Source organism: Phalacrocorax carbo, chromosome 14 (genome assembly GCF_963921805.1).
Source record: "Phalacrocorax carbo chromosome 14, bPhaCar2.1, whole genome shotgun sequence".
Lineage (NCBI taxonomy): Eukaryota > Metazoa > Chordata > Aves > Suliformes > Phalacrocoracidae > Phalacrocorax > Phalacrocorax carbo.
The window spans coordinates 1,546,391-1,560,112 of NC_087526.1; the positions used below are offsets into that span (position 1 = coordinate 1,546,391).

Below are 13,722 nucleotides of genomic sequence, written 5' to 3' on the forward strand. Positions count from 1 at the left end.
GTGTTTCTTATTTTGGTGACAATTTTGTCAAAATTCCAAGGACTGAACCTCATTTGCTCTGCTGCTCCTTACAGCAAACGACAACCAGACCCCCAGTGTCTCACTGGGATTTCTGCTTTCACAAGGGGTTAAAATACAGGTCAGGACAGAGACAGCAGCCCTTGGGAGAAAGCACTTGGCGGGTTTTGCTCCTGACTGCCCCGACACTGACCCTACATTGCAATGGAAGCAAGTTGTTACCTCTCTGTGCCTCAGTTTCCCTACCCTTGTGAAGAGCTGATCTTGATTTCAGGATGCTGTGACTATCTCAACTGAAAGTTTAAAAGAGGCACTGTGCATCTGACCACTGCACAGGTACAGATATGGGATGTGGGGATCACATTTTCATAGCTGGGTGAAAATATGAATTTTTCCTACTCAGAAAACCAACTGTGTAATTAAGGAGCTCCCATGCACATTCATGATAAAAGATTTAAAATTCCCCCAGCACAACAACACTCTCTCTTCCACAAGTAAATCAGAGGGTGCAAATCTGCTGATTTCGACAGAATTGCACCGGGGGATTTTCTCGGCATGGGGCTCTGCCACCAGCTAGCGACGTCGTTCCCTTCCAGCTGTCAGAGGCACTGTGGGAGCCAGCCTCAGCCCAGCCGGAGCAGGACGGAGGGTGGCCAGCAGAGCTGCTTCCTCATCACCTAACCTTGCAGCTGCCTCTGCCGCATCAGCTCACGCTCCCCGGCAGACAGGGGAGGCAGCGATGCTTCAGGCACAGCCCCGGGAGCATCACGCTGCGCAACCGAGACGTGGCACAAAGCTTGGGAGCAACCGTGCGGGGCAGGGGGAAGATGGGACAGCAGCGGCAGCAAGAGCATCCTGGAGTTACTCAGTTCAGCCCGAGATGACTGATTTGACTGCACCAAACCCCCAGAGCTGACCCCTCTGCCAGCACTCAGTGCCGGCCCTCCCGCGAGGCGGGTTTGGGGTCCAGGAACCTTACCATGGCCTTCGTGCAGGCACTGGTTATTTGAACGTCAGCCAGATTTTGGAATGGATCTTGGCGAAAAGCATTTTTGGGAAAAAGGAAAAAAAAAAGAAAGAAAAAAAAAAGACAGACGATGAAATAAAAGCAAGCCCCAGGAGCCTCTCTCCTCCCCAGTTTCTTTCTTATGCTGAAACCCATAACACGAGGCACACTCAGAGAGAGAATAACTCAGATCTGCTGGAAGCATCAGTGTTTCGTTGTTTCAGAATGAAAGGAGACCCTAGAAAATTTTCACTGCGCGGCAGCAGGCAGGAGTACAGTCCCTTTCCTCCCAAACAGCCATGAGCCTGGCGAGCACGACGCTCCCCCCGGGCACGGGAGACCCAGGTGCGAGCCCTCGCTTGGCGCGAGGCTCTTCCAATTAAACAGACATTGGTCTTGAGAGAGGAAGGGAGAAACTAGGGGCTTAGCTGGATGGTGAAGCCCATGAACAGAGAGCTCAGACGTGAGTTTACAGGACACCATCCACCCTGAGCGAACTTCTCCCGCGGACACTCGAGCACGCCCCGAGCAGGATGAGTTATGTAGACATTCCTGCTGCGCTGGAAGTGTCCACATGCATGGCAAACAGCCATAAACTTCAACTCTGATTTACTGTGCACTCACTCCCCCATGTACAGTCCTGCAGGGAAACACACGTGAAAGAGCAGCCTAAACATTGCATCTGCCTAATCCGAGGAATAACCTGGGCTGCCTGCATCTTACAGGCACCGCACTCAAACAAGCTGGTATACTCTCCTTCCCCTCGCCTCTGCCAGTGTCACTTTTCATCAAAAGCAATATATTTTGAATTGGGCTTAGAAGTTTCGGTGAGACCTCTTCATTCATCTCTAACGCAAAGCTGCTTGGCCCGCGGGATGATCCCCCAGCTCCCTCGAGGTACGCGCTCCACTGACCACCTGCCCCGTGCCGCCGCGCCCCAGCCGCTCCGCGGAGCGATCCTGCCTGCCCCGCTCTGGGGGCGAGCGGCACTCGCTCGGCCATAACGTCGGGGTGACCGCGTCCCTTTCACACAGTGGGATGCAGACCCAGTTTAAAGACTTTCAGCAACAGAGGAGGCAACTTATCTCCGGTTAAATTCTCCCAGTAGTTAATTATCCTCACTGTTACCCAGCAGTTCTCTTCTTGCACTAGTTAGAGAACGCATACAGGTCAGCTCTTCCTCTGGTCTTGGTTTGTTAGATATCATACTTGATATTCCCTGTTTCACAGTGCAGTCTCGCATCTAAACAAAAGTAAATTTTAGGCTCACCTGTGTTTTCCTGCACCACTTTTGATTTATCTAGGGATTTCATTTCCTCGGTGGCTGCACTGAGCGTTAGATAGACAGATCTCAAGGTACGGCCATGCTACCAGTATGCTAGCAGTACAGTGTGAGATTCCCACCGCCCTACCCTTACATTGGACGGGGTACTAGTTTTGAAGATAATTTCCCAGATGTACTTAAAATCTGCTTTCTCGCCACTGCACATCTATCCCTGCATTAGCACATGTAACAACAGTAAATATACCCACAACAGCTCAAAGCTCAAGAGGCACCTACAGTCATCACAGTTGTGCAAACAAGCCCCGTAGCCCTGCAGGTAAATCAAGCGCGAAACGTGCAGTCAATTTGTCGTACGCTGCTCCCGACCTGGGGGCAGAAACCCCTGCAGCAGCCAAAAGCCGCCAAGAGCCTGCGGGAGGCTCCCGCTCGCTAGAAAAGGGAAGGGAAGGCCATGAGAATGGCACAAAGATGTTGCACAGCACGAGCTGGCTCCGCCACCAAATCCAGCACAGCCGACCCGTGGAAGCGCAAACACGCAGCGCTTCATCCCGGACCTCGGACTTCCCCTTCACTGAACAGGAGGAGTTGGGAAGATGGGCAGAAAAGGGCAAACTCAACTCCCCCGATGTGCCCTCAGCATTAAACCTTCCTGGGCAGGCTGCTTTGGGCTTCAGCAGGAGCGCATCTCCAGCCCAGCCCTTCTTGCAAGAGTGTGAATCACGGTAGCAAGCTGTGATCTGGTTTTGAGTTTCCATCAAAGGTTCTGGTTTCACTAACATGCAAAGGAATTAGTCGAATGTTGGAAGTCACATACAGCCCCGTGGGAAGCCTAGGCTAGAAGACAATGTCTCCTTTGACTTATAAACCACAAGGAAACACATACATACAGCAAAAAATCAAATATAAATGGAAAGTGGAACATGCATTTGTTATTGTAAAGCAGCTCCTGTGTGCTTCATTAACAGCTCTACCATTCCAGCTTCTTTTTAATTAAAAAACCAAAACCAAAAACAAAAAACCAAGGGCAGCGACAGCCACCCAAATTTTAAAGGTTAAAACCCAGGGGAAAGTCGGGTGGGCTGTGCTGAACAGGAGCCCCTCTCTGTACAGCCTTCCTGCATTACAGAGGAGAGGCGAGGAGGAGACGGGCACACGCAGGCATGCAGCGCAGCTGTGATGGGTCGGGGGTACCTTGTGGCCCTCCCTGGTGATTTTAGGATAGCAGCAGCTATCCCAGATTTTAGGATGGTGGGGACCGAAGCCTCAGCCCACTCGAGCTGTCTCCCGCTCCTGCTGCGGGGGGGATGGGGAGGGAGGAGCCCCCGATGCTCAGACTTGAAGGAAACATTCCCTCTCTCCCAGCCCTGTTGCTCATTTTAATTGCACTCAACTAAACGAAGACCCCGGGACTCAGCAGCAGCCCGGGCAGGTCGCGGGGGTGTCGCCCTCCTGTCCGCAGGGTGCCCCGGCTCTGGCGGGGGGCACAGAAAGCTGCCGCCCATGGGCGCAGGGCGCGCGGGGAGCCCGTGCCAACCCAAGCGCCGGGCTCCCGCTTCCTGGGGAAGCGCCCAAACCACCGAGCCGTTACCCAAAGGCGTGAGGCACCGGCCCCGCCGGCACCCCGGCCCGCGCGACGCTCGCCCCTGCCGCGGGCTCACGTCCCTCTGCCCGAGCATCCCAAACCTCTGCCTGCAGGAAGGTGCAAACTTTCTGGCTGAAAAGTGAGTTTTAACCCACCCCCGAACGCGGGGCGTACTCTGGGCAAGGTGCTGCCTTGGAAAACCGGGGCCCGAGTGACCAGCATCCTCAGCTGCTTTCGAACCCTGCAGCCCCAGGTTGTGCCGAATGGATTCGATTATCTGACACAAGCGGCAGAAAAAAGCAGGTTTGTTGATGAAGAACTGAGTTAATAACACGGTAGAAGTGAGAGAAGCAAAGTGAGGCATGCAAATGAGTTACTGATTACTAATGGGCTGGTTTTCATTCAGAAATATTTGAGCCTTTTGTAAAGATAAATTGGAGAAGCAATACTTCAGGCAAGGATTTGCTAAGATGGCAATTAAAAAAAAAAAAAAACAAAATACCAGAGTTAGGCACACTTCTTTGAGAAAATGACTACAAATTACTGTGCTGAAGAGCTGCGTAAAAAAACATGTTCCCCAAGAATTGTTTACAGCAAAGTAAGTCCAAAACACACAGGTGCTTGGGAAAAAATTAGAAATAATAAGAAAAAAAAAAAAAGGAAAAAGGGTTATATTTACTCTTTGACCCCAACACTTAGCTGGGTTCTCAAAAACAGATTTTTAACAAAATAATATACCTCAGCTTCTCTACAGTCCGTGGCAGACGCACATCTGAAATTGATGCCCTGCATCACTGCTCTCAGCTACACCAGGTGAATGCAGCAGTACGTCACCTGTTTCTCTATCACCAGCTACCTCCAGGGACCCCGGAGGACCTCAGAATGTGGGAAGACTACGGTGTGAAATGGGTTTGTCTCATTTATGCCCATGAGCTGCAACATGTGTAAATGCAACCGCTTCTAATGAAACAAGTGCACATCAGCTACGCAGAGCATGTGGACAATCATTTACAAAAATCAGCCGCTCATCCTCCCCAAAAGCTTTTCCTTTCCCTTCCACTTCCCCTGAAGGAAGGGCGAGGGTTCTTTTTAGAAGTCCCTGAACTATTACGCAATTGTGCGAAATATCATTTCCCTCTTGAAAAAACAACTCTGGCTTTACGCAAAGCCGAAGGACAAAACCAGAACCACTAAGTTTAATGAATATCTTCAAAATAATATTTTTATGGATTTTAAGAGATCATAGACTCTGCGTGATCATGGGGTGAAGCTCATCCAAACCCAGCCTTTGCTACTGGAAAGGCCTTTCCTTCTCATCCCTGCCTTCAACAGTTCAAAGACAGGACAACCTTTGCCGAAGAACTGAAAATCTGTCTCTTCCTGAGGCAGGGAGGTTCTTGTAGCCCCTGCGGACAGTAGGTGTAGGACGCCTTCGCCAGCACCCAGTGCTGCTCAAGCAGCACCACATGCCCCGTTTCCCCTCGACAACAGGATAGCGAGCAATGCCAACAACCCCCAAAATTTAATTTCCTCTAAGAGGTGGGAGTCCCTAGAAGAGTTATTGAACACAATGCTGGGAGAGATCTCAAGGAATCACCTCGTTCCTCTCTCCTGTCCCAAGCAGAATTCAAAATATATCCACACCCTTCCTAGCAGATGTTTGCCTAAAAGCATGCAAAGATGGAGGTTTTTACCCCTCTGGGCGGGGTGTGCGGCGGCAGGGTCAGCTTGGACAGAGCGAGGTTTGTGTTTGGACTGTCACCTCCATCCCGATCACATCCATAAACTCTTTGCACAGAGGCAGTCACTGCCTTTCCTAATGGACAGTCTCTTCCAATGCCTTGCCTGGAGCAGTTGGGCAGAAATAAGCGGCTGACCCTCAACATCAGTGAAAGAGAGTTGGAAAGGAGGAAAACAATCCCGCCCACCCCATCCAGTGTCGGTGACCGATGGACCTGCAAGACGGTAGGAGCATGAAAACTTCAGCTTTGCCCTTGCCACGGAGGATTTCCTCACTGTTCTCAGCGACTTAACATCTAGGGCACGCTCACAGTGGCATTCAGCTTACATCCCTAAAACCGAAGCCCGAGTTTCTCTATAGTTACTAACAAGCTGTAGTTTCCTCCCAAGAGTGACTCAGAACACCTAAACTGGGAGCCTACGTTTTTCCGTGTGACTCTAGGTGGTCTCTGAAGTTAGATGGTGTGAACATTACACAAGATGCATGGCTTCTCTCTTCCTCCCCCAGGCAAACAAAGTAAATGCCCGCTTCCGTGCGGCCCATGTAGCCAGAGTTTTTGGTGAACCAGACTCTTCTCCTGCCATACTTGGAGTGCACAACCGGTGCAGAGTCTTGTGCACAAACTCTCGGGGCTAGACACGTGAAGAAGAGGAAGCAGCATCAGAAAGATAAACCACAAGATAAAGCCTGGAGGATATGAGATCTGCTGGTCTGTAGCTTCAGAGCAGCCAAAAAAAGAAAGTTGCATGCAAAACGCAGTTTTCAAAAAATAAATATTGCAGGACAACACCATGCTGCAAAAACTAGCGAACACCTCTTCCTCCAGAGGGTTCAGCTGGATAATTACTCGTGTGGGGGGTCAATTTAATGGGAAATTAGAAAATTCAGGAAAAAACTTAAAACCGCATTATATTTTAGAAAAGGTAATCGAAACAGTGGAAGTCTATCAAAAGTAGTTGTAAAACGCCTGGGACGTGAATGTGACATTCGGCCTCGGTACGAATGCCGCCGCTTTGGTGGGCCGCTCGCACGCAGGGCAGGCTTGGCTCCTCGGTATTTAAGGCCAAGCGTTTGAGCGGCAGCACTGGATTCAGAAGTTGCTGTGGAGAGATCCTCGTGCTCCGGAAAGATCCCGAGGGCGGCGTGTTCCAGCCTGTCATCTGGAAAGCGCTGTGGGTCCCCAGCACCAGGTCTGCAGCCGGCAGGGGATCCCCAGCCCTGCCACCCCTGGGTCAGCACTGCCACCCCTGCTCTGGGGCCGAACACGGAGAGCACTTGTTGAAAACTAATTTAATTTCGTTTCCTTACAACCAGTTGCTTTTAACTCATGCAAACTTTCCTCAGCACAGCATCTACCTTTTAAAAATGTCTCCTGTTTCTTTTTTCCCTGTTTCTGTACTGTTTGCATCGGACAAGAACAAGAAAGTTAAAATTCACTGAGGGGAGAAAAGGGGGGAAAAAAAAACCCAAACCTTGAAGCCGAATAAATTCTGACATGAAAGCTCTGGATTTTACTAGCCTTCCTGAGTTCCAGATGTCATAAACCATACAGGTGCAACTATCTCACTGCTCCACACCCATATGAACCTTGTTATGTTAAAGTGAGCACAAATCCAACTAATACTTCCAGGTTTATAGCAAACCTTCATACAGAAACTGTCCATATTTTCCCCATATGCAGGCACAGCTGTGCACAGGCACATCTGCTCGGGAAACTAACGCGGATTTTTGAATTTATAGTGTAAGATCCTTAAGCTTGATGGCAAATTATGATAAAACTAGGAATATCAGTTCCTGTCTCCGGCAGAAAAAATAAATCCCTCTTTGATTGATATTGATTACAGGAAGGAAACAAAGCATTTATATTTCCCCATGTCACGAGAAACCCCTTTATTGCAATAAACATCCTGTTGATAGGAGTATCTTGGGAAGGTAAATGATACTATATTTGTAAGCAAACTGAGAAAAGAGCAAGTGCTGATTGGCCGTACCGTTCATACACCCGTGTAGCTTCAAACACACCACAGCAGGCTATGAGATTGTCAGATTCATAAACTAAAGAGACTGCATATATTAAGGTATGTCAGATGTGATTGCTATTGATTATTATCCTGCATCCTTTACTCAAATATCCAGTCCATACATGTAAGTCCAGCTCAACCAAAGCAAACTCATTGATTTAAAAATTTATGGCTTGATTTTAAAAGCGGCTGAGCCTGCGGGGGAATATCGAACATATGTTTGAAGTTAAGGACAAGCCAACCCAGTGGAATTAGTGGTATTGATCGCATGCTTAAAATTAAGCATAAACGTCAACATTTTCCTGGTTCACGCTTGCCACAGCAAGCCCTGAGTGAGGCGGGAACACCTGCAGCATGCACCCCAGCTTCGCCCGGTGGGAGCTGTAGCTGTGGCCGATCCGTGCACTTGCCATAGCTCGTTACCGCCAGATCGCCCTGACCCCTTGCAACCCTGACCAAAACCCTGGCTTTCCTTCCTGAAGGGCACTGGCTGAAACTGGGGGCAAACCAGCGAGAAGACTGATGTGGCGCCGCATGGCTCCAGCGCAGCTACTCAGCCGTTATTTTACATTACCCTTTGAAAAGTGAAGGGAAAGCCTTTCACCCCCCACAACAGAACAAGGGTTCAGCCCATCCACCTTCCACGTCCACAAACGGCCAAGTTTTGTTACCTCCGCCACTGTCAGCTTGGATTTTGTTCACCGATTTCAGCAGGGCGACTTCCCGACTCACAAGCATAGCTAGGACCAGAACGGGACCCTTTAGAGCAACAGAAACGCTGCCTCGAGATATAAACTGTTGTTCCTGTAGCGACATCAGCCCAAATCACGAGGGAGCTCCCGCATAAACGCATTCACCCTTCCCCTGTGAAGTTACAGAGCCGACAAACATGTCCTCTCTATACCTACAGCTTTATAGGGGCCAAACTTTTTCCTGGCATCACCCCCGCTGCTACGTGATTACGTCGCCCCGCAGCCCGCTCGGCTAGCACAGCCTTCCCCGCGGCGGCGTGCACCCAGGACAAGAGGAAGGCGGCGTTACCACAGGCGACAAGCAGAACCACGTGCAAGGTGGGACACGGCGTCGCCAAGTTACATATAAGCCAGGCACTAGGTTGAAACGGATGTAGCGAGTGTTTGAATGGGTGGAATCCTCTGAGTTAAATTTAAATGGGCTTAAAATCAGGAGTTCTACCATGTAACCAGAGGACAGAAAAAAATAAAAAGAGTAAAATTGCTACGGAAGAAGCACATGCATGGAAGACATTTCTAGCAAAAGGCAGCTGTTAACTCTGGGGAAACCACAGTTTAACATCCATCCCTTCCTAATCCAACTCCCATCAGGGTTAATGAAGGTTGCTTTGCCTTTCTTTAAGCCTCAAGCGAACGCGCAGGAGCCGTGCAGGGTTTGGCTGTACGGGCCGGAGAGGAGCCAGATACAGCCAGACACGCGGGGAGCAGCTCCGCCGCATGGACTTGCTCTGGGGGAACGCGGGGGAGCACGGCCCCAGAACCCTCGCTCGCCGCTGGCAGGAGGACGTGGATCTACCCCGACCCGCTAGTTATGTTAAATCTGACTTTGGTAGGTCACGGAGCTACGCTGAGTCTGAAAGCCAGGCTTGATGTCTGTATGTTTTGAACCTCACAAAAAGCCCTAGGTGACACGGATGAGTCTGTTCTCAAGATGAAATGGGTTCAGCTGGAATTCAGGACAGCCGGACCTCTTACGGTCACAGGAGGTTTAATATATAGCCCAGAAAAGGTGGCAAATATTTTGCCAAAGTTTCTGAGCTTTCACAAGCTAACCCAAAGCAACTTTAGAAACGTCTAGGACTACACCACAGTTCAACTTCAGACACTTTACGCACATCTACAAGCACGCCCAGGCTCACACAGTCCTCCTCTTTCAGGGGCAGCCCCAGCAAGACTCAGAAATGACCTGCCCCCCACCCTTCCCCTGGGGAGCTGTTCCCAGGCCCCTTACCTGCACGACGGGGTGGCCTCCGGTCGGCGCCTTGACGGCCCCTCGGCTTCCCTCCGTCTCGTAGTGCGCCCGGTGGTGGGGCTTCGGCTGGACCTCGATCCGCAGCTCGTAGGAGCCGGACTGGCTGGAGAGCGGCCACTCCAGGGGTGGGAGCGACTGGACGGGCAAACTGGGCAGAGAGAGACCACACCAGCTGAAACTCCGCAGCACTGGATTTCTCAAAGCCCTGACCCCTTCCTCCTCCAAGTACCCCACCGGGGCTAATCCCGCTGAAACGTTTAGGACTCTGCTTTCAGTCTCAGTGAGGACGTGCTGTCCTGCTCACGTTTGATTGCAAACTCTGCTGAGCTTCAGGATGAACATGATAATTTCTGCGGGCCCATCTCCTTGCAGAAGAGAACAGAATATTTCTATTTCTTAAATAGAAATGTCTGTAGCAGTTATATTTTTTCCAAGATCCCCCTCTTCCAGCTAGCTTTTGCTGCGCATCTTAAACTTTGATCACAGAACATATGTTGTGAAATATTAACTCCATTTACCGTTACTTACCGGTTGTGTAAATTGAAAATATTTATGATTTCCATAAATATGAAAATGCACACGAATAAAACGCTAAATATTCTTACCTGATGCTAATCTTCCTGTTCCCAAAATACACAAGGGTTTATAACATGAAATGAATACACTGAAATGTACAGCTAGAGCTTGCACTGGACTTTAAACGACGTATTTTGCTCGTACAAGCCGCTGCCGGGACCGACCCAGCCAGCCCAGGGACGTCACGGCCCGCGTCCTCACTCGCGGTTTGCGCTTGGCAGGTCGGGAGCGGCGCGGGACACCGCCGGCGCGGGGACAGCCCTGCCGCCGAGCGGGATGGCAGGGCTCGCGGGGTGCCGCTGGCGACCGCGCGTGGAGTCTCACGCTTGGCGACCTCCGTCCTGGCAGACGTGCCCCGCTCAGGGCCAGCCCCGCGCGGCAGCTGATGAGGGTAGCGCCAGGGGCTGAGATTTGGGTTAAACGGCAATTAACAAATTAACAACCAACAATAAGTCACTTGGGGTTGACCAAACGCTCCGAGTGACTTGGAGCAGCGTACTCTATTTTGAATCAGGAAATATGTAAAGTCTTTTCATCCTTGATGGAAATTTGTAAGCGGGACATTCCCTGAATTTAGAAAAGCAATCAAACCATTTTCTCCAAAAGCAGCAGGATGGAACGAGAGCCTTTAGCTTTCTCAAAGGCTGGCTGCAATCTGCTTTTTAGACAAATAATTTGGAAAACTGAATTTGTCATACGCTGTGCTATCAGTGAGCCGCTTTGATGATGTTTTTTTTTTCCAAACCCTTTTTTCACCTCTCAGAATCGTAACGATTGGGCTCCCATCAACCAGTGCTGCCCCTGAGCACACAGCTCTGGTCTGCAGCAGGATCTGCCCAAGCAAACACCCGCTAGGGATCACCATGCATGACACAGGCCATCAAGCCATGAGAAAACACTCAACCACAAGAAGCGTTACATACCTGCAGATAGGTATTGCAGGCACCAGCTGCTTTGTCCAGGATGGAGGCACCAACAAAATTGATTCTGGGGCTGAGTTTCTCCGGTCCTCCTGCTCGCAAGGCCCGTGGAAGTCAACAGTCTGAAAGACGTGACATGGAATGCTGTTTTTGTGGGAAGGCATTGATGAAGGATCAGGGCTGGTTTTCCAAATTTTCGTGGGAACGCCACAGGAAGGATCCGTAGTAAGGCTGTTCATAGCATCCATGGAAAGAGAAGCGCTGGGCAACTGCGTGTAAGTAACTGAAGAGTTGTCTTCTCTGAAGGGGATGCGAGGAGAGGATTGTGGAGAGGGGGTCCTTGACTGTCGTGGAGAAGTGGAAGGCAGCTGAGTACTGTAGAGCTCAGTGCAAGAGTACCTCCGTTTTGCACCTGGTGATGAAGACCTTGAGTTGGGACAGGGTGATGGTGAATGTCGTCCCAAGCAGGTTTCCTCCGTGATGCTTGTTCGTGGTGACATTATTGGAGAGGTTCTAGGAGAATAATGAGTATGGATGTTTTGAAACTGTGGACAAAGGTCATCACTAGGACCATTATTTGGTGAAACACATGGTGATGTGCAAGGAGATACATTTGTCTCTGAAATGAAACTTGCAGAGGAGCCGCTACTAGCTGGGCTCAAACACAGTGGTTCTCTGTAGCCCTCAAAGCCAGGGACAGGCAGGGTAACCCTTGGGCTAGTGGTAGCTGAGTTTGACTGATGTTCTACCAAAAGAACATCTGTTTCTCTGCTGCGGAAGGGACCCCCTGAATGAATCAGTTCATGATATGGAGTAATTTCAATCCTAGGGCTCGGAGCAGAGGCCCCTGCAGCGTTGGCAGGGTGTGTAGGTGTTGTCCCTATGCTATCTGGCTGTCCATATCTGCCCATGGGATCTGCAGAAAGGCTAGAAAAAGGCAGGGGGCATGGCTTGAGGCCACAGTCCAAGACATCATGAGCGTATGTAACTCCAGAGGGTGGGCTGTTGGTTTTATGTGGAGTCGGTTCTTCTGGAAAAAGAAGGGTCTCTTTAAGACTATAAATATTATTACAGAAGCTGAGCAATCATGGATTTAAAAAAATGCATATTTATAAACTGATCGTGATCTGATATTAGGTAAATACTTGCTTACTTCTTTTTAACTGCAATTAATGCTCGTGAAAAGTACTGGATTAACAGCCAGGGAAGCTCAAGTGCTCAGAGCAGATGCAGCATGGACAGAAGCACTGCAAACACCTCCACACCGCCCGGCCGGGCTCCCTCTACCCGAGCCCTGAGCTAGAGGGATCACCTGGAAGGGTCGGCGACACGCCAGCCCCTCCGCCCACGTCACCGCTGGCCTCCCTGCTCCTCCTGCCCAAAACGGCCCCGAGCGCCAGCCGGGCTGCCGGGACTTTGGTCAGCTTTTGTCAACCAGGAGCTGGAGCGAGACCGTCACGACACAAAACCAATTCCAAACAGGTCTAGGAAAAACCAAAAGGTTGAGGGAAAGCTTTTGGTGAAGGGAAAAAAACCTTCCTCACATGGCAAAGTGCAGCCAGAAAAGGCTTCAGGAGACCAAAGCTGAGCTCAAGCCCTTCAGTCAAAAAGGCAGTTCTGTGTGATGATTTGTTTGGCCTCCTTATCACATCAACAGGTTTTGGTGACAGGTTTCACGTGAGAAAGCACCAGATGACCAGAAAACACAACCACAAATATTTGTTCGAAAAGAGAAAGGATCCGGCCCCATGTTTGCAGGCAATCGCTTTCCAATTTCAGCTCAAGGAAAGTTTTGGCCAGAGAGGGATTACAAAATACACAACAACAGGTAAGCGTTCAGTGCAACCCTCTCTCCTGGTGCAAAAAATCCTCAGTTTTCAGAGATTCTCACTCTTGCAAACCGTCCCCAGGCTGCAGAGTACGCAAATGCTTCTAGGCAATACAGAATTCCCACCGGCATCGCTGAGCCCAGTTCTGGGCTCGTCCCAGCACCCGACCGGGTGCTTAACACCAGCGGCATCTGACACAGCAGAGTCATGCCAGGCATCCCCGGGACAGACCCCTCGGCATACACCAGCTCCTGGCAGCTGAATAATATTTGTCGTTACACAGAAGCGTGCAAAATATTATCAGGATTTTTTATATGTTTTTAGTGATTTCAGTGTATCCAGCAGGAAATACCTGAAACAGCTCCACAGTTTGAGATTAATTCACACTATCTGCTCACTCTTGGGCACAGATCAGGACGTGTCATAGGCGAAGAGGGTTTCGTTTAAATATTTAAACAACTGTTTCAGCATTTTCTGCAACTCCTGCACTACATGAGGCAGCATTTCCCATGAGCAAATAATATTGTACATAAAGCCAGGTAGGAGCTGACTGTGCTTTCTGCAGAAGTAGCAAGACATCGTAGCGAAGCTTTTGCATGCAGAGAGACTGTGATTTAATTTCAGGGAGTTCTGTTCCTTTTCAGTTTTAAATCCTTGTTAGAGTGAGAGCAAAATCCTCCACTGATTTTTGACTACTACTTTTTGCGCTCAATGTTTTGCACAACCTGGAGAAAACTCCA

The 13,722-nt window shown here is 49.9% G+C and overlaps 1 protein-coding gene across 3 annotated transcripts in view; it reads right to left on the reverse strand.

The window, feature by feature from the left end:
* The window catches only part of NFATC2 (nuclear factor of activated T cells 2), a 102,424-nt gene that overhangs the window by 73,239 nt on the left and 15,463 nt on the right, over positions 1-13,722 (reverse strand). The window contains exons 2-3 of one of the 3 annotated variants that reach the window (XM_064465234.1): positions 11,157-11,666; positions 9,637-9,805 (exon numbers count right to left, since the gene is read on the reverse strand). In XM_064465234.1, coding sequence (XP_064321304.1) covers positions 9,637-9,805; positions 11,157-11,653 — 666 coding nt within the window. In that variant the 5' untranslated portion in view covers positions 11,654-11,666. Of the gene's footprint in view, positions 1-9,636; positions 9,806-11,156; positions 12,184-13,722 lie in introns of those variants that run through there. The other 2 variants (XM_064465235.1, XM_064465233.1) reach the window with 2 other exon arrangements.